Source organism: Anguilla rostrata, chromosome 2 (genome assembly GCF_018555375.3).
Source record: "Anguilla rostrata isolate EN2019 chromosome 2, ASM1855537v3, whole genome shotgun sequence".
Taxonomy (NCBI): Eukaryota; Metazoa; Chordata; class Actinopteri; order Anguilliformes; family Anguillidae; genus Anguilla; species Anguilla rostrata.
Genome location: NC_057934.1, coordinates 42,654,122 through 42,669,241, shown reverse-complemented (window position 1 = coordinate 42,669,241; position 15,120 = coordinate 42,654,122). Strand labels below are relative to the sequence as shown.

The following is a 15,120-nucleotide window of genomic DNA, read 5'->3' as shown; positions in this document are numbered from 1 at the left end:
ATGTTTGCGTTATTTATTTGCATTGTTTCTAAATTAAAGCAAGTACAACCAACAGTACAAAATAAAACAGAATTATATACAATATAAAATGGTTCAGTTCGTAACATTTAAAAAGTACAATACATCATGAAATAATACATGTAGAATTTAATATAAACTATTTATATTTACATATCTTTTTCTGTTTTACTGAATTGTTTTTGACCCAGAGAAAAATATTTGTTTTTCTTTCTCCCAAGCGCAAGATTGTAAACGATATGTAGATACAACCGCTGGTCTGGGTCTGGATGTTTTCTTGGCACCACGTTAATCACAGCAACAAGAGCTCCTTTGAAAACTGCTGACTTTTATTTGTTTAGCCATCTCGTTCCCAACACCTTCCCCTCAGAACAAGCCAAGGTGACAATTTGAGCGAAGGCAATGTGTGCACATATCACAATCGACCATAACAAATCAGTATATCACAGATACATGGCTCAGATTTGTTGAAATGGGTTGTATGTCACGGGTGTCTTTAAATTAACAGTGGTGCTACATCTGTGATTATCTCTAGGAAATCATCACCCTAGGAGAGATCCATAAATTAAATAAAGTTATCAAGTTGGTTGTTATTGTGATTAATAACAACAGTGTTTTTTTCTGTCAAACAGTTACAGTAGACTGCATCATTGTAAAATATTTAGCACATTAATGCTATTATATAGTCATCAAACAGTGGAAAAATGAAGTAAGGAGTCGATTTAAAATGTCCCCAATGCAGACAGATTTTTGCGTAAAGTAGATGTATCTAATATTATATTTTCATTAAGAGCACAAGGGTTTAAGATCAGGAGGTAATACTTTTTAGAATGCGTGACGAAGTGACGAGAAAGTCATAAATTATCACACCCAACTAGCTAACTACATCCAGTGAATTTTTTCAACACAAGATGATGCACCTAGAATTTGTAAAATACCAGTAATGGTAAATTAAAATGGAATAGCATCAAAGCAAAGTATTTTCTGTATTTGATATGGGTAAGAAGACTAAAGAGAACACACTGAAAGGCCTACAAAAATTTCACTAGTTTGAAGGCTTGATTTATCCCAAGGAAACAGAAGGTTATAAAGACCAGTAAATCTCATATCCCTGGCGTGCAATATAGCTAAGCCTTTTGTGTTGTAATTTGGTCTGTCAAAAATGATGTGACACAAGATGTGTTTTGGAGCAGAGTGTGGGGTGCTGGGTGAGTGTGCTGGTTTCTGCTTCAAACAGCTTCTCAAGAGTATGTTTGAGCTTAGAGAGTGAGCCAATGAAGCAAAAACCATTGTGTGTTTACTGATGCACTCTAGGTCACAGTGTATGACCTCACAAGCTGTTCCAGTACACTGTCCATGCGGCTGTTTACCTAACTAGCCATATGTGTACAAATATTGGCATTTCAGCAAGACAGTAATTAGGTCAACAGAAACTTATTTGATTCACTCCCACAACAAAGCAGTTGTGTAACAGTGCAGACACAGGTCTTACTAACGCATAGCCCTCAGTAATATTAATAGGTATTGTGATACAACACTTTTCACGACAGATATGAAGGCATGTCAGCTTTTCAGCTGTATTTTTTAAGGTACCTTTCCTACACGATTTATATTCTCCAGTGCCCTATGAAGTTTTCCACATGCTTCAAGCGAACGGGTTCATAGAATGCTTTGTCCGACCATGTCAGACCGGGTTGCTGTTTGTACACTAAACTCTATCCTATGATATCTGACTTAATGACTGGTGGCTTAATAAACTATACCATTAAAATAATAAAATAAAGACTATAGACAATAAACTGCATTGATGTGTTATATGTTGTCTTCTCATCTGCCAACTGTATCTATGTAAAAAGAATGTCCTAACTGGTCAATTAATCAGTCAATCACTGTGCAGTGTTGTGCTGAAAGAGAGATGGGTGACGTGCTCAACAAGTAAAGTTTTTGAACTGAGCAGCAACAGTCCTCATTTGATAGCCTATTACCATATGTCATTCTAATTAAATCACAATAGATTTATCTATATGACATTGTGGAAATATTTAATAGCCATATTATTTACAAGCTCCATCTGTGAGCAAAAGAGAATCCACACTAAGTCAACAATTATGCATATAGATAAATAGGCCAAAAAGAAATAAAACCACTATCAGGAAATATTGTAGTAGGAATAATAATTGAAGAAGAAAGAAAAGTGTCCAGTTTAGTTCTGAGTTGAATGCAGCAGTTTTGCACATTGTAATTGCAGGATCTATATTGGTGCTCTTATTGGTGAGCTGAGCCAAACGATCTGACTCTCTGGAAGAAGCCAGCATGCCCATCCCTACAAATTACATTTGAGAATTTGCAGACCACCTGAAACCCTGCCCATTACACACCTGTCAAATCACTGTGGAAAGTGGGCGTGGACTTTGGAAGGTCGGTTTCAGAAAGTTACAAAAAATTTCTGACAGACTCCTCCAATCCGAATGTCCGAAAGGACCTTTCCGACACCCTCCAACGTTCCGAACAGTGGTTTGTTTGAAGCATGTGGAAGCTTAAGTATCAACTGCTGCCAAATCACCTGAAACTGTAGGGTTTAGTTAAGGAGAAGTTGCCCCTTTCACATTTCTCCCTGGCCTGATCAGAGCCTGTTTTCCTTTGTCTGTGTGAGGCACAAATTCACCAGCCCTTTCCTTATGTCATTTAACTTAGGGTAAATACCCATTCATAGCAGATGTGTTTGGACCCCAGCCCAGTGCTAGGCAATTAGGCATTCTGTTTAGTTGTGGAGAAATGCAGAAAATCAGCATCTCTCTCTGGTTTTATTCCGCTCTGGCACCACAGAGTTATGAGGACATGTTCATTTTCCCCTCGGCTGCTTCACACACTGTAATTGATGCTCTGAAAACCTAAAAGTGTGTGTTTCCTTGTAATTACTAAACATAAAGAAGTAATACACATTAAATTGGAGCAAGACAACGGAAGCCATTCTGACTTATTTATCCATTTGCCTGGCTCTGAATGGCCATAAATGTCAGCAATGTGTTCTACGGCACCACATACGCAAGAAAGGAATAGTGTTTGTGTTCCTATGTTTTTTTTTTTCTCTGTTTCCTCAAGTTTCCATCAACACATACTCTTTTTTTCCCTTCCTCTATACCACCCTCCCCACTGCCCCCACCACACACAAATATTCACACAAACACACTAATATTCAAACACAAATGCCAACAGTTTTCCCCTAAAATTTTAACAGTCATTCCTGTTATCTGTCACTTTGAAACTCTACCACTGTAAAGTTTGTGAAGGACTGAAAGATCATTTATTCATATTTACACTTATTAAGCAGTACTATGTGCTGATCAGTCAACCCTATTGGACTCACTGCAGTGCTCTCCACCAAGAACCCTACTCGCTTACCTGCAATTTATTATCAAACCTTACACTCCTGCCAGAGCACTCTACTCCACATCTGCCGGTTGTCTTACTGTCTGTTCCGTTAAAGGTCTCTCGTGCCATTCATACATTTCTGTTCTCTGGCCCCCCAGTGGTGGAATGAGCTCCCCACTACAGTCAGGATAACAGAGTCACTGTCCACCTTCTGCCGCAGACTGAAAACGCACATTGCATCTCTGCTCACCTAAAGCAGAATTCTGAACATTTATTAAGATTTCAAACCCATTTCCTACTTGAGCCACTACCTTCTCCCTCTCCTCATTACACCTACTGTGGCACTTAACTTTATGTTGTGAGTTTATATGTTTACTACTACGAGATAAGTTACTGTATGTATTAATGGCTACTGTCGCTTGTGACCCTAATGACTTGGCATCTGCACTTTGTTGGCTAAACCTTTTTATATGCACCTCTGCAAGTTCCTCTGAATAAACGCGTCTGATGAATATAAATGTGATATAAGAAGTACAGTCATAGATCAGAGTAATAAATCAGTCATTCTAACCCAGTGTGAAGAACCACAAAAGGCATGGCGACTGTCCTAGTGACTTTATCACCACAGCAAGTTCATTATTACAACCAGCCGTGTTTACCTGCCAGTGGTGAGATGGCTAGCAAACACACAAGGTGTAGTTAGATTGTGACTTGCATTTCTACAGCCCTGTATTTCTACAGATAAAACTAAAGCAGCAAATATTTCACAGCACGGGGAAGTTGTCAATAACACACAGCTCCAGAGGCACATTTCCCTTATCTAAGAAAATTCTCCACAGTTCTCTGCATTTTCTCTCAGTTGACTTTAAGGTTGTGTGAAATGGTAGTTCTAACTTGGCCATTAGCCCATTTTTGACCCAAGTTATGCAGGATGGCCTTTATGTTCTAAAAATTCTACTGTAGGACTTGAGCATGCATTTTCTTTATACATCCAATATTCTAATTATTCTAAAATAAATTAGGAAATAAATGGGGTAGGCCTGCATGCAATACTTCATCATTAATAATGTCACCTGACCAAGGCCATCTTGCTGAGAACTCCCTGTTGCCTCTTATTTGCATGTTTAATCTGTTGAGTTTTCAGTTGGTGTAATCATTTTTCTATATCTTCTCCATTATGCTATTCTGCCTGACACATTTCCACCCCAAGAGATGAACAGAAGCTGTGGTTCGGACTCTCAAACCAAATATGCCATCTCAGTCCATCTCCTAATCAGACTATATCACCGTCTATCACAGCACATTGGGAGATGTAGCTGCACGTTCAGTTCTATTTGGCGCCTTCGTCAGTGTCGACGGATGTGCTTTCAGCCAGTGTGGGTGGAGGGCTGTGCTTTCGTACTCGCAAAGTCAAGGGGCAGCTCCTGCTAGAGGGTCTAGGGTCCTCTCATCCTCAGAGTATCTCTCTTTCTGGTAGTGCACAGGCAGCTGCCAAGGTACAATGTGGCTTGTGTTCCAATGAGCATCTGTGGTTAACAGCCACGGTTACCTCCCTGGGAAAACACAGATGTTACCTAAACCTGTTCCAGCACACTAAAGGAGCCCTTTTCCAGTTTACACAGAAACGTGTACTATATGTACACATTTCTATTAAATGCAGGGATTACACTATTCAGAACAAACTGGCAACATTGGCAAATAATGCAACAAACATATCAGAGCTTATCAGGAAATTATATATCCATGTTCCATTATATTACAACTATTACAGACCAGCCAATCTAAATGCTTTATTATGAATTTACTATGAATAGCTAGTTGGCCTTGGCATGAACAACTAAGATTTAGTCTACAACCTTGTTAAAGATGCAAGAAAAATAGGAACAGCGTTTTTTAAAGTATGTAGCTCATAAATGCGTTCTTGGCTCAAGCTGGGCATTGGCACTGCATCAATTTAACATCCAGTCGTGAAAAACTCACAGCTCTCAGAGTCCTAATAAGGGCCAGGAGGGACCAGAGGCCTAAGCCCTGGCAGCCGAATGCCTCCTGCAGCATCATTAGCTGTGCCTGCTCGCAGACATCAGTATTCAGCAGCATCCTGTCCTACTAGACACAGCAGAAAAGTCAGGCCTAATGAAAGGACTAAAACAATACAAGTATGTTTTCAACAAGAAGGACAGCATGGATTTCAAGGTAAGCAGCATATACATAGCTTTGCATCTTCTTGCCTCAAAATTGTTGTCGTTTCTTCTGCATATCGACTTTTACCCAACAGAACGTCCGCAAAAGGACAAGCCCATTTTGGGATCTGCTCAATTTATTGTACCAGTGTACTTTCCAGGATCCCCTCCTTTCCTTTTTAAAAATAATGCTGTTTTGACTTAATTTATTTGGATATGTCCTGTATTGATTTGGTTCTTCTATGGCTTATTTTGAAAAAGAAACAGAAGGGTTAACTGGCCACACAGGCATTTTCCATTTGAACATGGGACTCTTTCTAGAGTTTCTTTTTAAGCAGATCAGTCATAATAGAGATAATAATAGTAATACGTATGTCTAGCAATAATAATTATGCACCATTTAAATCATATTCTTTTTTTCCCCAACTAAGAAAAAATAAGATTTAATTAACACTGGAAATTATTAACACGTCGTTTGTACGCATATCTACTAACAAAGAACAGAAAGATGATTTTAAATTACATACATTCCTTTACAAAAGTAGACAGTTCCTAAGAATCAGACACTGAGGTATAAGACAGGGCACTGACTGCTCCCATTGCCCAAGAGGGCAGTGGGGACAAGGGGCTGGAGGTGGTGTGTCCACACGCCCCAGTGTGTCTGTCTGGTCGAACAGGCAAAGGCAAATGTCTCCTGGGTTTCGCCCCCTGATTTAAGTGATCAGGCAGTGGGGGGACTTTTTCATGAAGAGCAGTACGGAAACCCTTGTGTAGGTGTCCAGTATGTGTGACTCCTGCGGCATGGAGTGAGGCAGGTGTGATCTTCCCCTCTTTAGCAGGGTGGGGAGCGGACGTGGTGCGGCGCCAGTTTTAGGTCTGCTAAAACCTGCCGGAATGGCGACCTTATGCTGAAAGTGAGTCAGGGAGCAGGTAACCAAGCAGGGGCTTCACCAGCAGTGGCAGGGCACCATCTGGTTGGTCTCAGGGCGGTCTGCTAGCTTTTACCTCCCTCCTCCATCGCCATGCTCTCTTCATACCCACTCAAATTCTAATCTACTCCTCTGAGTTTTGATTTGCACAGTGCGGATAGTTTTGACAGCAATTTACACTCAAAATGTATGCTACTTTTGGGAACCAATGGGTGGTATGTTTGGATACAGAATAATTCAAATGAAAAGCACCTTAAGGGCCAGCCCCCATTTTGTATGATTGTGAGGAGGTTCAGTAGTGGGTCCTCCTGGTTGATAATAGAGGTGCAGCTTTATGGAGAGCCGCTCTTTGACTGGTTTGGGCTTGGTGTGAGTATCAGCTGAAGAGGCATGTTGCTGCTGCAGTGAGAATGTTCTGTAGAGGTGACTTCAGAGCTATAAGCTACATTTGGTCCTGGTCCTGTGTGAAGTGAATGTGTCCTGCAAAGCCACGGCAAGTCAAACACAATAGTTTGACGTGACAGGAAGTGTAGCACTGCTGTTCTGTTTGGTTTCCCAACAAGATATCAGTGCTGTGGGTGTATGCCTGAATTTACCTAACCGATGTGTGGGCAGGGATGGAGTAGGCTGTATGGGAGGGGGACAGATTGGGAGGGAGTGGGGGCGGGATCCTGCCTCAGGGAGGGGGTGGGATCTGTACGCCCAGCAGCTCGTAGGCAAAGATGTTCCAGAAGATGGCGAAGAGGAGGAAGGTGATGAAGGAGAAGACGATGACCCACCAGGAGCACTGGCGCTGCAGGCTCTCCTCGTAGCTGCGCAGGATGAGCAGGCCCATGCTGATGCCCACCACTGCCCCCGACAGGTGGGCCATGAAGCTGGGCTGAGGGCCCGAGGAGGGCAGGGGCGGGGAGAAGCGCAGCCACACGGCACGCCCCACCTCCGAGCTCACTGCAGGGAGGGAGAGAGCCACGGCACAGGCAGTGAGGAACTCAACATTCTTCACACAATCAGAGGTCTTCAGCTCTCACTCAACACCATTTATCATGTAATGTACCCTGTCATTGACCTGTGACCCTCCTATAAATGAAAGATTAAAGCTGTAAGCTTATGCACTGGCGAGCAATGGCCACCCTGTCAAAATCGTTCACTTGCACATTGTCACCAATTACTGTGGTCTCTACTCCATTAGAATGAACAAATGAATGGGGACTTACTACACACGAGAGCCAGGATCATCCTGAGCAGCTTGTACGGGCAACGCATCCCGGCCCAGTTCTGAAAACACAGCAGGACGCTCCTGATTAGGGCAAACGGTCCAGTCGGAGCACCTCGCCTTGGCAGAGTTCATGGAGATCTGATTGACTCGGCTGGCAGACCAGCCTGTTTGTTACCACATCTCACTGAGTCTTCAGAGGCACAGAGAGGAATGACAGAAGCACACGGGCATCGGGGCTGCCTTCTCCCGCCGACAGCATACCCCCGTTCCATTAATCAGGGATGTGATGGCTTAACAGCGTGTGAAAGCGCTCTAATAAAACCACCGTGGTTCTCTTAAAAACAAAGGGTAATTTCAGACCCAGAGAAACACTTGATCTGGGAGCAACACTTTCACTCTCTATTATGACGGATCACAGCAATCTCCAGCCCATTCAGGCATAGGAGGTGGTGCCAACCGCAGACATTTGTCCCGCAGAAAAAAGTGAAGTAAGCACCATGCAAGATTAAAGATCCCAGGGAAAACCAATAAAGAAGCCACCTATTAAATTTCTTTCCCCAAATGTGTAATCGGCCTGAGGAATGGCAGCAATCATAAATTCATAATAATGGGCGCAAATAAATGATGAGCTTGTCAGGAGTGCAGGGCAGTCAACAAAACTGTGAGAGGGGAGGAGATGAAGTGTGTGATCTGGCTGCTCCTTTTATCAAAATTAAAGTAGCTACTCCCAGAGCTCTGCGTTCCCATTGCAGCTAGCGCTGAGGACAGTGTTAACATCACTGTGTGTGTGTATATGTATGTATACATTGTACTATAGTAGGGCTGCACTGCTAAGAGGCATAAATGGTAAATGCTAATAAAAGTGTGATTGTGCAAAAGAAGTTTGCATAATTCTTTTGTTTTATCGACTCTTTGTACGTGTCATATTTTGCACTTCATCTTCAGGACACATTCTGTTCCATTATTTCTGACTGCATTCAATGACAAAACTTCACACTCCCCGTCCCAATTACATTCAGGACAGATACCTGCAAAATTTCATACTGCCAATGGAAACAAGCCAGTGTCTGATTTTTCACATCTTTCACACTCACAGACTTACACCGGTTAGTCTGCGCAAGGCAGGTGTGCTATACTGAGCCAGTGTGGGACAATGGTAAAAACTGTATGTGAGCGTCAGAACACAGGGAGTGAGGTGGATGGATCCAGTTAGGTTATTGGATGGCCTTTCTTACACATTGCATCATGTTTTTTTAAGACTAAATACGTGGGTGAGTAAATACAACTGAAAGCCTTTCAATAAACACAGAAATGTTTTCATTAAATGGACTGGCAGTTTGCCACCTTGAAGGCACTGACAGGAAAGGAAATGTTTTCGCCCTGAGTTGTTTGGGTGATATCTGCTGTGTGAGCTTGTCACTATGGAAATAGTAAATTCATAGTGGTGTTTATTCTATTTGTTAAAATGACACACGAATAAAGCTCTTAAATGACCACAGTACATGTCTGAATGTAGGAATGATGGAACCACATACAGGGTAATGACAGTAATAACAGTAAATAAGCAATGCTACTGGCATAAATGATCTCCTGGAATGTAGTGGCAACAAAATAAGGAATCTTGCTTGTATGTGACATAAGACATAATTCAGACCATCAGCCTCTGCTGCGTATGCCATATTCATCAGTGTCTCATTGCCTATAATTCCAGCCTGAGCCAACTGCAAATGACGCCATTACACCCGCGATGAGAATGATCAATCTGGGGATCATGCACAGGCATAAACACGATGGTGACGTTCACCATAATGGCACGCTGTGATATTTCACATCTGTGCCTGATGAAGTGATCCACGAGTGACTCGATGGTGCTTGTGTGGGCTAGACAGGACGTTTCATCAACCAATCTGGCCTGACAGCACTGCCTGACAGAAGGTAGGCTGACAGTGAATCACACGTGCGTCCCAAAGAACATTTCTCTGGGGCATGCGTGTGTTTACGTGCCTTTAATCTCATCCTTATTATTATTCTAAATGGAAAAATAGCATATTAATATTCCAGTGAGCACATGCATGTTTAATATAGCCATGAAGCTACATACAAGCCCAGTTCCGGCACACACAAAATGGATGAGCACTTGAGCAAGAAGGACATGAAAGGCCTATTGAAAGAACAGAGCTCTCCTCGGTAATGCTAAATGTTTTATCCCCGTTAAGACTGATAAAGACGATAACAGCGGCAGCAGTAATAACAGTTACCATGACAACGTTGGCCAGATGCGCAGAGCACAGAGCGTAGACCCCCCCAGATCCCCCCACTACTGGAGCTCTCATGTCCGTGATGGACACAGTCAGGGAGCCTAGAGACAGAAAAACAGAGAGAAGGAGAGAGAAGAATCAGTTTCCACACCACACTTTTAAAGGTCACTTTCCCTCTGCCTCTCATGAAGGTGTAAAGAGAAAAAAGGTCACCCAGTCCAGACTGTGTCACTACACGCTGACCTTTGCTTGCCCTCTGTACACATGCATATAACAGACACAAAGGCAAGCTGTCCCAAACAAGCAGGAAATCAGTTTAAAAACAGGTAGCAACGCTTCCACATTATGGGTGTACTATACTAATATACTATTTACAGATGGTACAGCATTTTCTTCCCAGTAAGGAGATTTAAACACATTGATTCAAGCAGTGACCCAAGGTAGTGAAATTTAGTCAAAGGGGGAGTGGTGAGTGGGCTGCACTTTGGTGAGCTGTTTTTCAAGCCTATTTAAATAAAATCCAGGTGTGAACAGAAAGATGGAGGAAAGGCAATGGGCCATATTGCCACAAATGGCACGGACAAAACAAAAAAGCTGTCTACACATTGAATCACATTTCTTAAATGACATGCCACATCATTTGTCTTCTGGCTCAGAGATATTTTTAGCCTGTACAATGTGACCCAGCAATCATGCTTTGTCATTGTTCAAAAAAACTGCGTCATAGGTGCCATTAATAAGACCAATTAGATACAAGAGAGGTCAGATTTTGTCTGATTATGTAAGTGCAAAAATAACTAAAGAGGCATTGGAACACTAAATTGATAGTCTCTATGTACATCACAATGGTGGGGCAGCCAGAGGGTAATGTGCAATATGGTGGTGTTCAGTAGAAAACAATGTAAATGTGAAAAATGATGCATATTCAGGTGTGTCATTATGTGCCTATAATTGCAGAACAATAAGTGCACATTTAGCAGCTCTAGATAGCCCAGGGGTGAGGGTGGGAAGCATTCTAGAATTGCTGAATGTATGTCATCCATCAGTCATACAGTCATGACCACAGAATGATCATGTAACAGATGGGAACGCCTCAACACACTTTATTCATGGTCATTTTCCCCTCTATTTCTTTTGATGCTGGTTTTTGCTTTTTGCATGGATTTCTGACAGGCCCAGAAATAGGTTTGTGATATTTACTTTTACAACAGCCTCAGTGACAGCAGATTAACACACATTTACAGTGCTGTGCAAAAATTATTTGCCCCCATCCTGATTTCTTCTATTGCATATTTGTCACTCATTCATTTAATGAAATAAGTTATCAACCCCATATCAAGTAATTGCCCCCTTAGTCACTCAATAAACCAATTAACCAAATTTAATTGATTATTAGATTAAGCTGACTGAGCACAGCCAGGCTTGATTGCAGCCAGCCATCTTGAATCTAAACCGTACTCATATTCAACCGTACCATCAGAGTGAGGTCGTCACCACAAAGTTTCTCCAAAGCACGCTATGCCACGAACAAAGGAAATTGCAGAAGAGATCAGAAAAAAGTTGTTGAAATATATCAGTCTGGAAAGAATTACAAAGCCATTTCTAAGGCTCTGGGGCTCCACCAAACCTCAGTAAGAACCATTATCTCCAAATGGAGAACCCTTGCAACCGTGGAGTATCTTCCCAATCTGTCTATTTATTATTATTATTATTATTATTATTGAAACTGCTCAGTGTAATTCCAGAAGATACTAAGAGATCTCCACACTTAGAGGCAGCATACTGTAATATATCCATCATTTAGTAATTACTAAAATGAAATTAAATGTATTGACTCAACAAATGCAGTCATGACATTTTCTATAGTCTGGTGCTTCCGCTACATTTTCTCCCAAAAAAAGATTGAAAGTTAGAATGTGGAGACACAGATACAATAGCGAGACAAGAGGTATACATCTTGAGGACATAGCGCTTCCTCATTAGGAGGTTGGTGGAAATAAATGGCAGAATGGGAGCACATCTCTGAGAAACCAGGTGTGCGGTTGCCGTTTTGAAGTTAGCAAGGGCCCTGGGCACTTCCACTGTGCTGACAAACTTTGCTGACGGGGAGTTCTGTGCTGTGCAGTGGAGAGAGCACAAAGGCTCTGGGCCTCCTGAACAGGGTCACCAGTGGGAGTACAGATGCCCTTAGTCTTCCTGCTTCCTACTGGCACAACTTCGGTGCTCAGGAGCTGGGACATGAATACTAAGTGTGCACTTCAATGTACTCCACCTCCCTTTTTGGCAACAGTGAGGGTTCATATCACACACCAGGATCTAACATGCCATAACTTAATGTGAGGTTTATTAATATCATTATAGGTTATAGTTTATACTCTTGGGTGCATATTGTGTCAACCCTCCCTGAGTCTCATCAAGGCATCCATTGCTTAAACTGTGTCTGAAACGTGTGTTTTGGGAGAAGGGCATTACACACTCTATAAAATATACAAACACAATCTCCATTGGTCCCAATGGTTGCTAATAGATTTCTCCTAAGAGCACCTCCAAAACCCAAAGTTATCAGGCAGCGCTATTGTTGGCATTAAAATGTGTTTAACAGACAAATCGGATCAGGAGAGGTCTTAATTACCTTCTTGCCCTTGCAGTTCAATATTTACGAAACCCCCCTAGTGCCCGTGATGATCGCATTACTGTCTCCATAATTTGTTGACTCAAAGACTAGAGGGCACATCTGTGAATTTATCTGCACATGAAATATGGATCATGTGGCAAAACAAGCCATCACTGATGGTGCTCCTCATCCTGGGAGCCTTTCTGGGGCACTGGAGAGGGGCAAATGAAAACCTCTCAGAGCTGTGGCCATCGGAGATGCAGCCACACTTTCATCCTCTCCTGCCATTGTGCAAAAAAACATGATAGAGATGCACAGATAAATAAATAACAACTACAGTTTCTCGGATATTTATGGATGGTCAGACATGGCTTTACTCTTACCTAACACAGCCAGTGCAAGAGATAGTGAGGTCCTGCAGTGGGTCTGCAGTATTTGTGAAGCAGATTATTTATTTATTTATTTATTTATTTATTTATTATTCCATTTATTACGTCTAGTATTTGGCCTGACAGTAGTGTTTTTGTTGCCTTATTTGGATGCCTCTATAAGTTCAGGCCTAATGGCAGCGGACCTAGAACTGTGGGAACTCCCATTTTATAAAATTCAAGCGTAGAGAAAAAAGGTTTAATTTTATTGTCATTTTCCCACATTGTCAGGGATATTTTGGAACTGGGAGCATTAGTGTCAGTTCGGCACCATTTTGCTCAGTAAAGGAAAGAAGGGAAATGTAAGTGTAAACTGCTTAGAGCACAGTACCTTTTGGAAAAACCATGAAAAAATCAAAACAAAAAAATGCTATATAGCTGTATTAGAATAACTGCGGTCAGGTCAACTTGCATCCTGACAAAATGACAGTAAAATGGAAAAGTTAGCCTACATCTCAGGTGTAACCTTGAGAATGTTGAGTACAGTTATTAGCCCTGGTTTGACTCAATCTTGGGCCTGTGTTTTTGCAGCATGAATACTGTACGAGAGAATTAATCACCCAAATGGTTTCTTATAGGGAGCTATTAAAAATGCAATCCCCTTTACCATCAGCCAGAAGGACTGAAAATGGGAAACTACACTGTAAATGTCTTTTGCCATTTTCACAGCAATAGTACTGTATAATGAACAACTCCTTACTGTAGAACCTGTATACAGTATGTAGCAGTAGATCTGCAAAGCATTGATGGCAGGTGAAATTTGCAATAAATATATTTTCATTGTACACCTTAATACAGCAATAGGCCTATTTAACTGCCAAAGTTCTCCAGCCACAAACAGGCTATGCTAAATTTGCTGTCCTTAAAATTTGGGTAATTTGCAATATTGATCTTGTTTCCTATATTTTTTGCCATCACACCGATAGATTATGGCCTACTTTCATGCCCTGTTTTGCATTGTAGCCTACACTAATTTCTTGCAATAATTATAATTTAAAAATTAAATTAAAATTGTTGGGAAAAAAGATCATAATTTCACATGAAGATGAACAAAAAAATCTAAATTGGGGTAAGTAGCCCAGTTAGCCATTTTTGACTTAGGCAAAGTAGTCAAATTTGTAACTAATTAAAGTAGCTCTGAAATATAAAGGACTTTTTTTCAAATCAAAGTAACTTGCATAATGAGCAGCTGCAGTGACATTATGTGAGAGACGACTGTTCTTTGTGTGGCTTGATGTGCACATGGCCCTGCTGAATTACATTGGTGCTTGTGTAGACACAGATTTTGTGTGACTGTAATAACCCTTTCCAGACCTAGTGAAAATTCAAAAATTCTACCAGCAGGTAGCAGTAACATGAACAACTGTTTGTTGTGTGATCATGCTACAGCACACATTAGAGGTTTACTGTGGAAGCATAGTCTGGTCACATTTCAAATGAAAATGCAAATCGGCAATTAAATTTTGTTTTCATTCAAAACAAAAATCACGACATAATTCAAATTCAAATGCAAAAGTCCCGTTTGTGTTTTTCATTTTTAGATAATGGATGGATATAATTAGACCTAAGTAAAAAATATCACTTTAAATAATTGTGTAGATGCCAACAAGTGAAAAAGTCAATTTTTTCTTTGTGGCATGCAAATATACAGGAAAACTCAACGGATTCAAGTGAAATAGATAAATAGGCAGACATATCTACTATTTAATATTCTGTCAGGTTTCTGTATGTATTAACCTACCTGTCAGACTATATGTTTCATTAACCTGCCTGTCAGGCAGCTGTTTCTTCTATTAACTTGTTTTTCAGGCAACTGCAGTTCTATTCAGCAGCCAAACAAACTTGTTGACAGATTTGTCCTCTAATAGCCAACAATTTCCAAGTCTGTTAGATGGACAATGCTGCTAGACATCCTGTTAGACATTAGACATCCAGAGTGTTCTATTTCAATAAGCAAAAGGGACTATAAATGCTGCAACAAATAAACAAGTATATTGGAAGGAATATAATCTATAGAGTCTGAAATATAACAAAGGACTGAACTATGAGCTTTCCATTCAAATCTTTTCTCTTAGAGTACAATTCTATGTTTCTACAACCTCAAC

The 15,120-nt window shown here is 41.1% G+C and overlaps 1 protein-coding gene across 1 annotated transcript in view; it reads right to left on the bottom strand.

The window, feature by feature from the left end:
* Window positions 1-513: 513 nt before the first annotated feature.
* rhbdl1 (rhomboid, veinlet-like 1 (Drosophila)) overlaps window positions 514-15,120 on the bottom strand; it is a 55,475-nt gene continuing 40,868 nt past the window's right edge. The window contains exons 6-8 of the mRNA XM_064322353.1: window positions 9,974-10,074; window positions 7,714-7,774; window positions 514-7,447 (exon numbers count right to left, since the gene is read on the bottom strand). Of these exons, the coding sequence (XP_064178423.1) occupies window positions 7,176-7,447; window positions 7,714-7,774; window positions 9,974-10,074 (434 nt within the window). The 3' untranslated portion in view covers window positions 514-7,175. The remainder of the gene's footprint in view (window positions 7,448-7,713; window positions 7,775-9,973; window positions 10,075-15,120) is intronic.